This window comes from Orbicella faveolata, unplaced genomic scaffold (genome assembly GCF_042242905.1).
Source record: "Orbicella faveolata isolate gen_17 unplaced genomic scaffold, um_ofav_v1 contig_35, whole genome shotgun sequence".
In the NCBI taxonomy this organism is placed as follows: domain Eukaryota; kingdom Metazoa; phylum Cnidaria; class Anthozoa; order Scleractinia; family Merulinidae; genus Orbicella; species Orbicella faveolata.
In genome coordinates this window covers 10,008,164-10,025,143 of record NW_028301564.1, presented here as the reverse complement: position 1 = coordinate 10,025,143, position 16,980 = coordinate 10,008,164, and the positions used below count along the sequence as shown (strand labels likewise).

Below are 16,980 nucleotides of genomic sequence, written 5' to 3'. Positions count from 1 at the left end.
AGGAAACATGCAAAGTCCTCAATCTTTTCCAGCCATTTGAGGTTATTACTTAATTATCATTTATTCATTATTTCTTCTGCTAACAACCAGAAAAATTGCCAGTTTCCCAGTTAAATGGTCTTTCAGCTGTTTACACAGCATGTCGAAAGATGGCGTGTAAAACGATGGTCAAAGGAGAGTTTTATAAACCTGCGAGCCAGCGAGCCATGCGAGCCAAAGGGCGAGCCATGCGAGCCATGCGAGCCATGCGAGCCATGCAAGTCATGCGAGCCCTAGTAAAAATGTTAAGATTTTTTATTTGTTACATATGGTTGGCCATTCGTTTCAAAATTATGACAGGGTATACGCGGGTTTTTCTGCCGCGTATACTTGTTTACATACGTTACGTATGGGCTTTAAGCTCATATATACAACCATTTAGATCGCGTATATACGCATTTTTAAAGGGCCACATATTCGCGTAAATTCAAGCGCGGAGATATGCGAAATAAATTCCCAAATATACGCGTCCTACAAGGACCCATATATATGCGTGCTAAAATGCGCATATATGCGGGTCTCGAAAATTACGTTGTATATTCTAGCACGAAATGTGCCTTTGTCAGAGAACGGACATTCGTGTATGACAGCAATGAAAATTACTTTAACTAAACGTCGTCAATATGGCGGCAGTGATGAAATGCCTTGTCGTAGTCTATCTGCTATCTAATGTTTGTTACTGCAGCTCCCCCGGTGACTGAACTTCTAGAAACAGTTCAGCGTCTTTTGAATGACTGTTCAAGATTTTATCCTCACGCTAATCGTAACATAGCAGAGAACTTGATCGTTCGTCGTGAAATTACTGTGGATTCTGTTCACCGTTTAGAACAGAGGTGTCCAAGCGAATGCTGAGAGAATTCTGCCTCTTGAATTGCTGGTGAGACAAAATTCAATACTTACTACATAGGTGGGAAATGTTTGCAGTTCAGTTTGAACTTGAGTAATTGCAAAATACATATATCGTAAGCAGTGGAAGACATTTTTATAGAGAAAAATTTATATTTGTGATAACTTTTAATCCTGAGTTAGCGTTAACCGGCTTTCGAACAACCCGAGAAATAAGACTGATGCGGGTTTTCCAATTCTGGTATCAGTATCATGCTGGGTCATTTGTGAAGTAGAAATATCTATGTTCAGCATCAGCGTGTAAGGGAAAGGACGGTTTTTTCGAACTGACCCAGCAGGGTCTGATTTGAGGTGGTTCAGTACCATCACAAGGCGTGTTGACAGCGTCAGGGGACCTAATTCCCTCTGGCACATTGATGGACTACACTGCCTTATCAGTTGGAGGCTCGTAATACATGGTAATTTAGACAGGGCTTTAGACTTTAAGTTGTGCAACAAACAATACTGCTGCAACTGGGCTCGCTCTATTCTTAGCTGCTGTGCAAAGTTATGGATTGCCCCTTAGAGTGTGTTCAGACGAAGGGGATGAAAATTTAGAGGTAGGAAGAGCTATGCTATGGCACAGGGGATTTAATAGGGGAAGCAAAATTGCTGGGTTGTCTGTACACAACCAGTGAATTGAGCTTCTCTGGAGAGAAGTCTTTATTGAAGTCGGTCAGTTCTACTACACTCTGTTCTACCAGATGGAAGAAAATGGCATCCTGGAATCAACCAGCATAATCGATCTGTTCTGTTTGTATTACAAATTTCTTTCCAGAATTAACAACCAGTTAAACCTCCCAGTTGAGGCATTGAATAACCATGCTGTACGCACAACCAATATGGGTGAACGCAGTGATTTTACAAGATATATGTAATACTGGAAATACTAGCTGTCAGGGACACATTTGATGATAACACCCAACCAGATGAATTATCTGGTGAAGACCCAAAAGGACTTACACTAAAATCACATTCTGTTTCCTAAAACTCCCCTTGAGGTATTGATATATCATAGGCTGTAGGACCCACTCTTCCATTAGAAGCTGATACAGTTGGCAAAGCCCTAATGGGAATACACTGAGGTGCATGAAACTGCTCTTAATGCAAACATTTCCCATCTAAGTAGTAAACATTGCATTTGTCTCACCAGCGATTCTAGAGCCCGTATCTTCTCAACATTTGCCTTGGTACCTCTGTCCAATGAGTCAACTAAAGGATTAGCCTGCGTAGCTTGGCGGTTTAGCAATTTTTTAAGCAATTTGAGTGCGAGCGCACAAAGTGACAAAACCGCGAAAACCAGCAAGAACCGCCCAGGCTCCTTGTGGCTACGCTGCATTTGGCGCTTGTTATCATGGCTTCGTCGTTTTCTTAGCGTTAGGATAAAATCTTGAACAGTCATTCAAAAGATGCATAACTGTTTCTTGAAGTTCATTCACGGGAGAGCTGCAGTAAGAAACATTAAATAGCAGATAGACCAAGACAAGGCATTTTGCCACTGCCGTCATGTTGACGATTTCTAGTTAAAGTAATTTTCATTGCTATCATACACGAACAGCCATTCTCTTAAAAGGCACATTTCGTGCTGACATATACAATGTAATTTACGAGACCCGCATATACGCGCATTTTAGCACGCGTATATATGGGTCCTTGTAGGACGTGTATATTTGGGCATTTATTTCGCATATCCTCGCGCTTGAATTTACGCAAATATGTGGCCCTTTAAAAATGCATATATACGCGATCTAAATGGTCGTATATGAGCTTAAAGCCCATACGTAACGTATGTAAACAAGTATACGTGGCAGAAAAACCCGCGTATACCCTGTCGTAATTTTGAAACGAATGGCCAACCATAGTTACATTCACATTCACATGAGAACAAGAACAAGAGCAACGGAACAAGATGAATAAGATCACAATATTAAATTCTAAGGGAAGGGACAACCACATGCAGCAGTCAGCCAACCGACAAAGTTTTGGTAACTCTGATTCACTAAAGAGCGAACCTGTTAAAATTACGCGATTCACTCACCATTCCTGACGCCAATACAAGGAGTTGCCCTGAAGTACTGTTCTCTTTTTTCTTGAATGATTTTCAACGTGGATATCAATGAATGACAGGTGCCAATGGATACCATTCACTTACCCATTCAAGTAGCGGTGGGGTGGTGGAGCCGTACGTTTCTCTCAGAAAATTTCTTTACTTTAGTCCTGAACCTTAATAAATTTTTGAAGCATCGTTTTTATTTTTTGCGGATCCTGGGCGATTTGAATACACAAAATTTTCTCCAAACAACAAAAATATGAAACAAAGAGAAAAATTCATCACACTCAGGGTAGCCATTACTATGATGCAAGACTTGGCACGATGTGCAGATGTTTAGAGCATTTTTCACATTTGCCGCACCAGCAATAGTTCTGGTAACCGAAGCGAGATTAGGATTTTCTTTTGGGAATATTTCAATTGTAGGCACTTTTGTAGCTAAATTTTTATTTAAAATTAATTTCCCAGGCCCGGAAAGAGAGAGTACCCTAGGAGCGAGGTTGTACTGTTTATACTTGTCCCCAGGGTCATCTCCGCTTTCAAGATGGTGGGCGAGCGGTTTATAGCGATAGTTTAGTGATAGTCGGGCGCGAGATCTATGTTTCTTGGCAAAAAGTCGACGACCTCCCAGACCAGTTGAAGAAAAAAACATACTCGCATAAATGGCTCGCATGACTCGCATGACTCGCATGACTCGCATGGCTCACACCGTGGTTCGCATGGCTCGCTGGCTCGCAGATTTAGCAGACCCGTCAAAGGATGTCGCCTATGCACATAACACTGAAAGTGGGTGTAATAAAAGCAGTGCTCAAGTCTCGAAGGCAAAACCTACCTATCTACTAGAACTGCTGCAATTAAATTCAACAATGTGAAGGCTCAGGAAATAACTGAAATTGGAAATAAAACTTGAGTTTTGAGGTAAGTTGTAGTTATAATAAAATCTGCTCAGATAGGTCAATTTTGATATACATGTAGTCTTGAATGCAGGACAAATGGCCGTAACTTTTGAAATACTGAAATTGTACAGGGTTTTTAACCTATTTTGGCTAATAAAAGAATGCACTTTTTAACTGTGTAGAAGGAAGTTTGCAACTACAATTCTGCGAAAAGTCCTTGGGACACTCAACAAAAATTAATGCCAGCTGGTGACACATTATTTTGAAGTGGGAAGTCATTAATCAATCAATGTTGGGATAGTGGGTCTAATTTGGATGAATCAACGTGATCACCATTGTTTTGTGGGTGGGGAGGGGGAGGTTGACAGAAGGACCATATCTTCGCAAAAGTGCAAAGTGTCCCGAGACTTTTTTATGCTTTTGGAGATGCTGGGATGGGCCCTGATGAAGCAAAATATCTAATGGCTTCTAACACAACTGCAAAATAATTTTAAATCAAGCCAATTTTGTTTTTTAACCTTGGCTTAGTCTTTCAGTTGCCAGTATTTCAGACAAACCATTTTTGATGCAAAATATAGTGGGTGGTTTTTGCAGAGACAGCCTCTTAAAGGGTTAAGGGTGGCAACATCTCACCAGCTAGTTAGGCATATACATGAACGCATTCAAAATAAAAGTAACAAATAATATATCTAAATTAACAGCAGATCAGTATGAAAATAGCAGAGTGTGAAAAGGTGATGGACAAAACACTGACCCCCTAGTCCATGGACTACCCTAATGGACTACCCTAAAATGGACTACCCCTAAAAAATACTATTTCCGATGAGTGGTATGTTAAGAAGCTGCGATTATATACTTACACTGCACGGAGGATGCTTTTCTTTTCTTTTCGTTCCGCATCGCCTTCGGCCGCCATTTTGAATGACTATACTGAATAAAACAACCGCTGTACACAAAGAGCGTAGACTCAAATCAAATCAACTATTCTCAATCTTGCTCCCATGTGATTCAGTAGCTCAGTCTTTCTCAAACAGACGAAATGATCTTCAGGATGTTACTCATGATTTGTTTTGCTTGTTTTGTGCCAAAAATTACGGCACAGAAGCAGCTAGTCTTCTGGTTTTTTCCTGAGTGTATCAAAATGAAATAGAAATGGGAATGAGGATAAAGCTATGGGACAGCAAGAAATTCCAACGACCACCTCACGCTACAAAAATTCAGAGTGGTGTGGAAGCAGTAGTATTCTTGGCTGGCCTGGACTATAATTATGTGGAAATTTGCGCGTTTTCTGTTCAGTGGTTGTTTTATTCAGTATAGTTATTCAAAATGGTGGCTAAAGGCGATGCGCAACAAGAAGAAAAGCATCCTCCGTGCAGTGTAAGTATATAATCGCAGCTTCTTAACATACCACTCATCTGAGATAGTATTTTTTAGGGGTAGTCCATTTTAGGGTAGTCCATTTAGGTAGTCCATTAGGGTAGTCCATTAGGGTAGTCCATGGACTAGGGGTCAGTGTTTTGTCCATCACCAAAAAACTCAATGGTTAGAAGACAGTTCACATTCTATCACTACCAAAATGGCTGCTTATTCTCCTTCTGAACGTTTGGTCGCAAAAAGTCCCGTTTAATGTTGGCTAGAGTCTATGCGAGACTAGGAACAACATATTTTCTTTGACCGCATGAAAGGTCCGCCATTTTCCCTGCTAACAATAGCTTCATGACATCATGGCCGTCCTAATATATCAGGATATTCCGGACTGTTTAGTGGCTCTTGATAGGTAGAAAACCGCAGAGTGCTAAAATTAGCATCTTTGTAAAGAAATAAATCGAGAAACGAAATACTACTTTTGTCAATAACATAGTACGTAAGTTTGATACGATCATTCTTGCTATAGAGACAACTAAGAAACTCTAATAGGATTTCTTTGGGACCCTTCAAAACAAAAAATGTCTTTTTTCTTTGTTTTAAATTTTTTAATCTTTTTTTAATTTTTAATTTTTATTTCTTAACTTTTTTTAATATTTTGGGGGCCATACTGTTAGCACTAATCGTATGGCCCCCAAAATATAACAACACGCAATAACATGTGCATAGATAACAATAACATGTAGAGCGTAGATCGAAGAGAGTAGCTGGCAGAACACAGAGCATAGATGGACTTTGAGGGTAGATGGTAGAGAGTAGAGAATAGATTGAAGAGAGTAGCTGGTAGAACATAGAGAGTAGAATGTAGATGGTAGAACATATAGCGTAGAGCGTAGAGGGTAAACTCCTAACATTATATTAACTAACATTAATATGCCACCTAAGAAAAATCCTGGTTTCCATGAATTCCGTGTTTAAAAATTATGGTAGAGAAGGCGTTTAAATTTGGTTAATGAACCAGACTCTCATGTATATGAGATATATGCAAGGAATATGTTACAAATTGAAATCAAATGTTATGAAATAGGCAGGTAACCATAGTAACAATACACAACTACGGTAAAAGCTATTAAGTAGGGGGAAATGTATCTTTCCAACACGTAGGAGGAGACTGGTGACGAAAGTGTAGAGTCGTTGAGCTCTACAAAAATTTCTACACCAAATCGAGTTTCATAAAACAGGTGCCAGTTGTGGCTCGGTGCTTTCAGTCTTTGTTTTGCTAAAACTGCCATGGTTTCCTGTCAGGAAAAACTCACTAAGTTAAGGAATAATTCCTAAGAATTATGTACATTAGTTGATTGTTGCTTCCTTGTTAAAATACTGTCATTTTCTAAAAGCGAATTTTAATGTGTAATTCGGCGATCAACTTCAGCTTATCATAACCATCTAAATGCAAAGTGGGTCAAATTTCAAAAAATACTCCAGCTAGCTGTTCTGATTATATTGTGGGCAGATGCCTCAAAAGCGTAACTTCTTCTACTTGAGGATATGTTAGCAGAGGAAACCAAAGCAAAGAAATGGTATTCCCAAGAATGAAAGTCAAATTAAGAGCTGACCTGTGTTGATTTCCGTATGACATGAAAGGTCAAAGGGTTGCCCGTATTACTCAAGTCACCTGTTTTGAAAATATTCCCAGAATTCACCCTTTTGTTTACCCCATTTTTTTTGTCTGATGTGTAGTTGAAATGACTGATCTTCCCTGGAGTGTTGTCTTGTTGGGTGAAGTCATGTACCAGAGTGTTTTTTTGAGCCTTGAATTTCATCTAAACATGGGTAAAAATTGTGCTTGCATGACCCTCGTAATTGTAGTGTAAATTACGCTTAAATAGCCTTTTCTTACACATGTTTTACTAAACGGCTTTTCAATCGCCCGAGCCAAATTTTTTATGTGTTGTAAAACAATAACAATGCTTTGCAAAAATGTATTTTTCGTTTGCAATTTCCATGTACCAAGGTACGAAAATGGCCTTAAAAAATGCCGTATTTTGGGGTTTTTATCAAAATGCAAAAACTACATTGTAGAAATTTAAGCTTCTAACCCAAAGTGAAAATGCACTTCTTGGCAAGATTTTTACACCTTTGTGATGTAATTGTGATACCAAACATACTTGTAAAAGATCATTTTAATAGACTGAGCTGTCCTTCTCTGAGATCAGTGATGTGAATGTCTAAGTTTTTGCCTGAATTCATTGTAGCCACAGCACGAAAACTGCAACTCTACTTTTTGTTGGATTTCTCAAAATCAAAAACTCTCTGGCATTTAAGTTTTATTCTTATTTCGAAAAGAGTTCACCAAAGGGTTTCTCCCGGCAAAATATGAAGAAATCTGTGATTTCAGGTTTGAAAGTCAACCCTCGATATTTACAGTCCCCTGGTCTTAATGAGACAAAATAGCTGATTTACTGAGTGAAAGAGACAGCAAGAAAATAACTTATGATTGAGAAATCTTAGATAGTGCAGAATGTAATGTACACCTCAGGCACATAGTAGTCACACAGGTCCCCACCTCTGCCTTTCACTCCCAGTTTGATTTGAATAGTCAGCTAGGGATTTTCCTCTTGCAGAAGATGAATGGACAGAAACCTTGATAAGACATAATCTTAGCAGTGAATGTTTCATGTGTGTGTTTTCATTCAAGATCAAAGAATAGCTTACTGTCAACTTAGAGTTTGTCTGTCAGTCTATTGCAAAAAGTAAGGTTTGAAAGGTCTTTGCCCTTCACTTAAATTCAAATATACAGAAGTTTTTATTCTTGTATATTCCAGATGCCATACACCATAGGATAAGATTGGTGTTAGCATTTTTATAGGAAATATGACTCTTGAAAAAAATTGAAATTTTAGCATTGTTTATTTGTTCTTCATTGTTTCCATGGAATATTGATAATTTGCCCTAAAAACAGTCATTCTACTAAACTTCAATCTATTCATTTGAAATGAATGGTGTAATTTTAGCTTCAATGCAATCAAGGGAAGACTAGTAAAAAGCTGATTGGAAATGTTGGATATGGTCTTGAAAAACTGTCTTGAGACGCCTTGAATCTTGTATGTTTCTTTAAATGATCTTTCTTTTACTCTGGGTGATCTTAGTAAATCATTTCTATCTTGTTGACAAAAATGCAATCCAACCAAGTCTGTCATGTACAGTGTATTTAGATGGATGATAGTAATAATTGAACAACTATTGTTCAATGAAAAGGATAAGCATTAACAATATTATTTTTAATTTGACAGGTTGTTGTAGGGAACTTAGATTTCACTCTTGGTAAACTTGAGTATTTTAAAGAGGTGGAAAGTAGGGTTATTCCAATTGAAGTGTGGATAGGAGTGGGCAGTGGTGTAGCTTTGTTTATAATCGTTTGCGTTGTCATACTTTGCTGGTGTCGCCGAAGTCGTCGTAAGCAGAAGAAAGATATTAAGACCCTTGAAGTGCAGATGAACAACTTGGAGTCCAAAGTTGCTCGTGAATGCAGAGAAGGTGAATATTAAAATGGAAACATAGCCCACAACATACCCAGCCTGTGTTGCAGACGCTCAAGTAAATAAGGCATGAGCTGGAAGGGTGTACCCACTCTAGTAATCAGAGCATGTGTTGGAGCAGTTTAATGCCAGTGATGAAGTGATCACATAATTATCTGCGTCACCGTGTTTGTGTTCTCACTCTTGTGCACCACTCTAACTAGCTCCCTGTTTTTATTCAAGCAGCTGCAATCCAGGCTAACTCATACCCATTGGTTCCATTTGATGGCAGATTTTGCATGACGTTAACTGAAACCGGGGCCACCCAGACAATGAAAACCAGTCAGACGGCAGACCTGAAACAATAGATTCCAACATTTTCAAATCCAGCCAATCAAATGTCCAGTTCAAAACAGTGAAATCTCAACTTGTTCTTTGTGATGCTTACGCAACTACGGTGTCTGTTAATAAATTGTCAAGCTCAAGCCGTTAGTACTTTCATGTTAGAAAATATTCTGTTACTTTACTCAAGATTATACATTGACAAGCGTGGTAAACTCATTAGATTGACCATTTTCCACTGTGAACATACTGCCTCACTTTTACGGTTGTTGTTTAAAATCGTAGAATAATTAATACATTTTAATAATTAATACATTTTGACATATTTTTTTACAAAATAAATTCTGCTCCTGTTGTCTGTGCATATTTCTATTTTTACAAGGCTTTCGGTTATCCACCATGCAGTTCTCGGAAAAATCATCACGTTGACTGTCTCAGCAGCTGTACATTTTTTAATTTGAGCTCCCTTTCTGGGTTATCAGTGTATTGACATGACATCTTCATGGAAAATTCAAACAAAATTTTTGCCACGTTGTACTATCAAACCCTCAGCATGTAAAATCACTCACTCAAAAACAAAAGACGATAGTGCCATGCATAGAAACCTCCCCTGGGTGGAAAAATCAAAGATATTTCGATCAAAGAATGCAGATTACAAGTCCATTTTTGTATCAAGTTAACTTTTCATTTCTCCTGCTTGAAGTTTGTTTTCAGCTTCTTTCAGTTACTTTGAAAATAGTCCCTTTCCATTTCGTACATTTCGAACCTGTGCACATGCGAAACTACTCAGAGACCATTTGAAGGGTTTCTTTTAAACAGCCGTGACAATATTCAAACCCTACACCACACACTCTGCCAGCGATATATATTTGTGAGTCACACTCTTATGCAGCTTTTCTTTCCACGTATTTTCTAAACCGACCAACAACTCCGTAGAAAGTGCAGCATATAGTTCTTCTTAAACCTGCAATCACGTGAAAGTACTAATGGTTTGAGCTTGACAATTTATTAAGCGACACTGTGATCACATATTAAGCATCACAACAAACAAGTTGAGATTTCATTGTTTTGTACTGGTCATTTGATTGGCTGGATTTGAAAATAAGACATTTGATTGGCTGGATTTGAAAATGTTGAAATCTATTGTTTCAGTTCTGCCATCTGATTGGTTTTCATCATCTGGGTGGCCCCCGGTTTCAGTAAACGCACTGTAACATGACATTATTGTAACGTAATGCCAAGTTAACCAAAGTGGTTGGGGAGGCTACAAGCCAACTTTTTTTTAATTTACAAAATGTAGAATTAAACAACTCGTATTGGATAAGAACAGAGTGTAACCATTGTCTTATTTACTTCCTTGTTTTATTTTAGCTTTTGCTGAACTTCAGACAGATGTGACAGACTTAACAAGTGACCTATCTACCACTGGAATGCCATTTTTAAATTTTCAAATGTACGCTTTACATGTGTTGTTTCCTGGGTTAGATGATCATCCAGTTCTTCATCAGAATAAGGTAAAGAACTTCACCAAAGTAGTTCACCAAAGTTTCCTGTGATTCCCTAATTTACAGACACACTAAACATCGCAGTTTACTTGCAGTTTTATAACATTGAACTGGTAGAAAATCATGTTTTGAAAACAAAAATTGTTGGAGGTAGTTAAAACCCAGTGTGAACCTTTTATTGTTGTAACTTACAACACAGACTGAAGTCTACAAACTAATTGATGGTGTTCCTTTTTTTGTCAGGTTATCCTGACAGAAAACTGGGAGAAAGGTCTACGGCAGTTTTCCCAACTGATCTACAACAAGAAGTTTCTTTTGGTATTCATTCGCACCTTGGAGTCACAAAATACGTTTCAAATGAAAGACAGGTTGGTTATGCATTTGTTTTTACATTAGTAAAATACAACAATGAACACCAAAACACTGAAGTATGGCAGTCAGAAGAAAAAGAAAGCACTGATTGGCAGAAGATGATGATGAATAGTTATTAGTTAGATAAGAAACTTGATGTAGCCTGTTTTACCAAGATGTATTTTTAAGGCATATTCAGAAACCAAACCACACAAAGAAGTTTGGAGACTTACTGTCAACGGTCCAAATTGCTATAGAAAATACATGTAGCTACCACATGGCTGTTTCTGTTGCCACTTCTTAAATTTGGAATTATGCCAGCTTGATGAGTTTTGCTTCTTCCCTGAAATTGATCTCTAGTGAATGAAATTTCTCTGTTGGTAGAAAGTGTCCAAACCTATCCAGTTGGTTTGGTTAACAACTGTGAAGAGAGTTTATTTTCCATGAATGTCACTTTTGATTATTTTGACATTAATAAAAAAAATTTTTATGAACAGCACAGCCTAGGGCTAGCGTCGTTCCTAAAGTGAGAAACGCCTTTTTTTTGTTTTGTCGCCTGTTTACAGCCAGATTGAACTCGGAAAGTATTACAGAATTTTTATGGAAAGACTCATTTAAATGTTCTAAGAGTACAAAGTCTTTTTTTTATTAAGAAGTAGTATGTGATTCCAAGTACTGCTTTGCTGTGGACGAAACTTCTCGCTCAGGGCATAATAACAAAATACTCACCCTAACTTAACCCACCTAACCCTAAAGCTCGGAAAATTTGTTAACCAGAAAAGCATAATGATTTTTTGGAATTGTTTTGCATTAGCAATGCATTATCTTTTTTAAACTCGTGGATACATGAAGTGTAGAAACGTGTTTGTTGCGGGGACTCCGATATGCAAATGTGTCACACACTCACTCACTCACTCACTCAGGTGTAGACACTGCTCGTAATTAGTTGGCCCGAACGAGAGTGCCCGAGTCCGACACCATGTTGGAATAGTAACCACACCCGACGCCATATTGGAATAGTAACCAAGCCCGACGCCATATTGGAATAGCAACCATGCAGTCAGTGCGAGCCTACTACTCAATGCATGCATCTTTCCAGCGTGAATATTGATGATTTTGTAGCTTTTACACGACCATTAATATTAGGTGTTTCGCTAAATTGAAGTGGAGTTGACTTCGAATGTTCGAATTAGTTCAAATAAATAAATAAATAAATAAACGAAACAGCTATTGAATACAAGACAAACATCGGCACCATTGTATAATATTGTAATTTTATTTTTATAATTTAGTAACGTCTAAACCTGAGGCCAGCCGAAATATTGTTTTAACTCTACGACATAGTGTCAACCTTGCAGTAGTAACATATTATCGTTTTACTTTTCAAGTTTGTCTGATTAGATCTGCTGTGAGATCCAACGTTCAATCAAGCAGGACCTTCATTCACCACTTTGCAGTTTAAACACTTAAGTTTTTCATGTTGAGTTATCCATGTTCAACTGGCATCAAGTTGAAGTGAAGTGAAAGACTTTATTTAATGAGGGTGACCCGTGACAGTAACTTAAGTTACTGATAAACTTGGGGCCCTCAGCTTAAAATAATTAGAGTGCTAAAAATATATTATTGTTGACTTCAGTTAAGTTCAGATTAAAGTTGTGTTCTCTATACTTGTCTTGTTTATTTTAGTACATTGATCTGAACTCTAAGTGGGACATGAAATGCACATAAACTTGGAAAGAAACTCCCAAATACTTGATTTTGATAAGCTTAAATGATTTTTACCTTGTCTTTTGTTTACACTTTTGCTTCCTGATTGAAAAGATAACAAAGGGAAAGAAACCCCGTGTGAGCTTGTCCCCAATTATCAGTTAATACTAAATACATTGACACTTCAATAAAGCTGTTATTATTATTGTTGGAACACATATTTATGGTCGACAGATTTGTCGGATCAACACTGGAAATGCTTGCAAAAGAGTCTACTTATTTTGATGTATTTTACATGCAATATATATAGAGACAAGCGGTTCCACATTGGAAAAGAAGTGCTGTGTCATAAGAAACCTTACCTATAACCTTGAATGAAATGCAATGAACAACATTTGTGAGCTCGTACGACTTGAATACATGCAAATTTTTCCAGCAGGCAGATCAACATCAAGATCTGGGTGTGAGGGAAGGGGAGAGGGGGAGGGGGAAGAGTACTCTATGATTTGTTGGGCAGGAGTGTCCTCTGTGACCCAAGAACCCTTGGCCTTTACCACTCCATGTTCTGCTGCAATTTTGCCACCCTAGCTATTCTGGACGTATGTCTTTGTGATATGTGAACAAAAAAAAGCCAACAAAAAAAAGCCTGCACTTTGTGAGTTAAGTGCGACCTTGCATGGTACAAACCCAGCTTGTTTTAACAGCATTTAATAATGCACCAGTAATTGCAAGTTCACCAATATGTTTCATCTCTAGATTACCTAATCCATGAGTTAGGCCATAGGTCTCCTTTGATTTTTTTTCATGACAAAAATTTTACAGGGAATCCATTTTATGCTTGATTTTAGAATTATAGATGTTTTAAGTGCTTTTTATTGCTTTTCACTGTCTGTGGAGGACAAAAATCTGACTGCAGCTGGATTAGACTGATCAATTTGATCGACTGTTAAAAAAGCAGAGGAAAGATTTACTTTGAGTTAACATTAAATAGTATTTTTAGTTTAAAGTCAATTAATGCATGCATAACATGGTAAATGAATTTCATTCCCATTAAGCTTAGCTATCAAGCAATAGATTTCATAAGGTAAAATACAGAGAAACACAGACTTCATAGCCTTCAACCGAAGTAAATAAATTCTGAATAAATTTCAGAAGTTTTTTTTTTTTCTGGGACTAACCTTTATTCCATTCACAAAACTTTTGGGAGCTATCATTTAATCACTTTGCCAAGCGTAAGAAACTGGTATCACTTGCAAACTTTTCATATAGTCTTAAACTTTCACGATCAACCAAGCAATCAATCAATCAATCAGTCAATCATTTATTTACTCACATATCGTGTAGTGAGCTAAAAGCTCGTTGAAAATACATATGTGCAGATAAAAAACAAAGATAACAAAATGAAAAATATATTATTCATACATTCTTATGTTTATGTCACATCCCCTTGGGGCTTTTCAGTGAAATATACATGTATAACAAGATGGTAGGATACGGAGCAAAACAAAACACAATAAAATTAATTGTCCATAACTAAGAATTAAAATATATTTTTATGTATAAATATATTACAGAACCTAAATATATCATTATAAGAACTAAGATAACCATCACAACTAAAACTACAATATATGATTAAAAAGCTCTATTCCTAATAGTATTTATAAAGTTGGAGTGATGACATAATGGTCACGTGAAAAGCTTGTAAATTACTTGCCTGGTGACTCATGATTTACAAGCTTTTCTTGTGTTCTCTCAACATCCTGTATGGGTTTATTCTGCTGGTAAACCCATAGAAAGTGTGGTCAATTGCTTAAGTATCCAACATGTGCCATGAAATAATTAACTGTGAGAACTTTCTGGTAAATCATATTCAGCAAAACAGCTAGGACTTGGTTGGTTCGACTAGTTTGCCTCAATGGTAATTTGGGCATGTCAGTGTGTGGCATACAATGGATTTCTAATGCTTACCATTCTGACAACACCTCATTTAATTTGTGACTGTTAGGAACTTGTCATGTTAAATGAAAATTCTCAAATTGTGCTCACCTTGATGTTTATGCCATTTTCATAACTTTGAACTCATTACCTTTACTTGTGGGTTGTATATTTTCCTATGCAAGTGATTAGAATTTCATGTCCTGAATGGAGAAAAACAACCATTAATTTAATTATTGTGAAAGTCACATTTTATTTCATGTGATTACAGTATTGGCCTCATATGTCTTGCAGGTGTAATGTTGCATCTCTGTTGATGGTTGCTCTGCAGGCAAAAATGGAATATGCTACAGAGTAAGGAAAAATGCCTTCTATAGACTCTAATTGTTTATTTGGCTTTCATTTGTAAGTGTAATTCACCTGTGTACAGCCAGCAGAGCAGTTAAGTTGTGTCTTTCAGAGGCAAACAATTCGTGCATGATCTGTGTTTAGACTGACAGCTTTTAGCAATACTCAACAAAACACGGTAGTTTCAAATCTGTGTAATGGAACAACTCAAAACGGGTTTTTCTTAAGTATCCTTCACCAGGCTAGTGATGAAACTGAATAGTTTCATTTAATATTGAATGGATGGACGAACGGACGGACGGACAGACGGATGGATGAGAAAAGAGACAGTGCCGACATCTCTCTTAGCAACAAAAAACATTCCCATTGTACCCATAACACCATTAAGTTAGATAGGAATGCCATGGTATACCTGTAGGAGAGGTGGTGATGTAATTAAACTTGATGGAGCAGCCAGGGTTTGATCTCTGGCTGGCATCATGTCTGATGACAAGATAGACTACGAGTAGTCCCTCTTTCGCTTAGTCCGTCGTGCGTGACGCGAAAGAAAACTGCGAGAAAAAAATGGCCGCGCGAAATCCTGGAGGCGAGGAGCACGCGAAAGGAGGGACTACCACCTAAGCCCAAGAGTTTGAATTATGCGCTGCTCTCACAACGCAAAAATATGATTGGCTTATGTTAGGAGCGTTGACAACATGTTGTCAACATTCGAGATACCTGTGACATCTTGCAGGAATGTTTTGGAAGCAAAGCAAATCAAAGCGGTACCAGAGCAAATCGAAGCGTTGGAATCGCGCTTCGCAAGCCGTGATGTTCTTGTGAGTCTGCCAACAGGCGCTTTGGAAAGATTTAAATTTATCCAGTGTTTTGTTTGGCAAAGCTTTCTGCCTCCACCCCGACTGCGAGCGTGTTAGTGATTTCGCCTCTCAACAGCATCGTCCAAGTCAGCGAATATAGATTCACTGAGCTTGGCCTTTCTGCCGTCCATTTGAAAGATTGAACCGGACTCTCACTTGACACCGGACATTCACCTGAAATTTTCCGCTGCTATCAGCAAACATTTTACCACAGTTGGATGATCTCCTATGTATAATGTATAATGTATAATGTAAATTCTCGGTTGAAAGTCTATTGAAATTTTCGCAATAACTTTTAGACGCAGCGAAAATTGTTACAAGAGGCCTCCTTTGCCGTCTTCTTTTTAAAACTTCTTCGACAGTTTCGCTGAACAAACACTGAACGAAGATATACTTCTCACGGCATATGTTTTTGCCTGGCTACTTGAAGAGTAGAGTAGAGTAGAGCAATTTTATTCAGATCTCCCAGGGCTATTGATAACAGGTGATAATAAGAGGACGTCAAGATGAGAAATCCTACACCAAAAAATCACTCGGCCGTGAAGGGGCAAACTCTTGGGCTTAGGCAGTAGTCCCTCCTTTCACGCGCTCCTAGCCCCCAGGATTTCGTGCCGCCATTTTTTTCTCGCGAATTTCTTTCATGTCACGCACGACGGACTAAGCGAAAGAGGGACTACTCGTAGTCTAATGACAAGACACCTGGTACAACTCTTGCTATGCTTCTCTTCATCTGGGAGGAGTACACATGGGTGTCAGCAAGCTGCCATGGCAACCTTACAAAACGTTGAATAGCATTTCAAGATCCAGCAAAGGAGCTCATCAGAAGATAGCTTAGAGAAGCATTTATTGATATTACAGTAATTGTAACATTTCATTCCAGACAGCTGTTCCATGATTTCAACAAAAGTGAATCAAGTACCTTAAATGAATAGATCTATTTTGCTCTTTGTTGCCAGGATTCTAAAGGACTTACTTTGTGAATTGATACGCAAATCAGTAGCAAAGAGTCATCCAAAGCTCCTGCTACGGCGGTAAGTTAAATTTTAGTGGCGTCGTCATTATCTCTCACTGATAAAATTATAATGAAATGCATTGTCATTTTTCTCTAGAACTGAGTCAGTGGCAGAAAAGATGCTTACCAACTGGCTTGCATTCTCTATGTACAATTTTCTTAAGGTT

At 38.0% G+C, this 16,980-nt stretch overlaps 1 protein-coding gene and 1 pseudogene across 3 annotated transcripts in view; both read left to right on the top strand.

Moving 5' to 3' along the window:
* LOC110057154 (plexin-A4-like) overlaps positions 1-16,980 on the top strand; it is a 160,904-nt gene that overhangs the window by 113,977 nt on the left and 29,947 nt on the right. For all 3 annotated transcript variants that reach the window (XM_089272848.1, XM_089272846.1, XM_089272847.1), the window contains 6 exons: positions 8,529-8,772; positions 10,467-10,609; positions 10,844-10,968; positions 14,891-14,950; positions 16,758-16,832; positions 16,911-16,977. In XM_089272848.1, the coding sequence (XP_089128974.1) occupies positions 8,529-8,772; positions 10,467-10,609; positions 10,844-10,968; positions 14,891-14,950; positions 16,758-16,832; positions 16,911-16,977 (714 nt within the window). The remainder of the gene's footprint in view (positions 1-8,528; positions 8,773-10,466; positions 10,610-10,843; positions 10,969-14,890; positions 14,951-16,757; positions 16,833-16,910; positions 16,978-16,980) is intronic.
* Positions 993-2,362, top strand: LOC149103171 (uncharacterized; annotated as a pseudogene).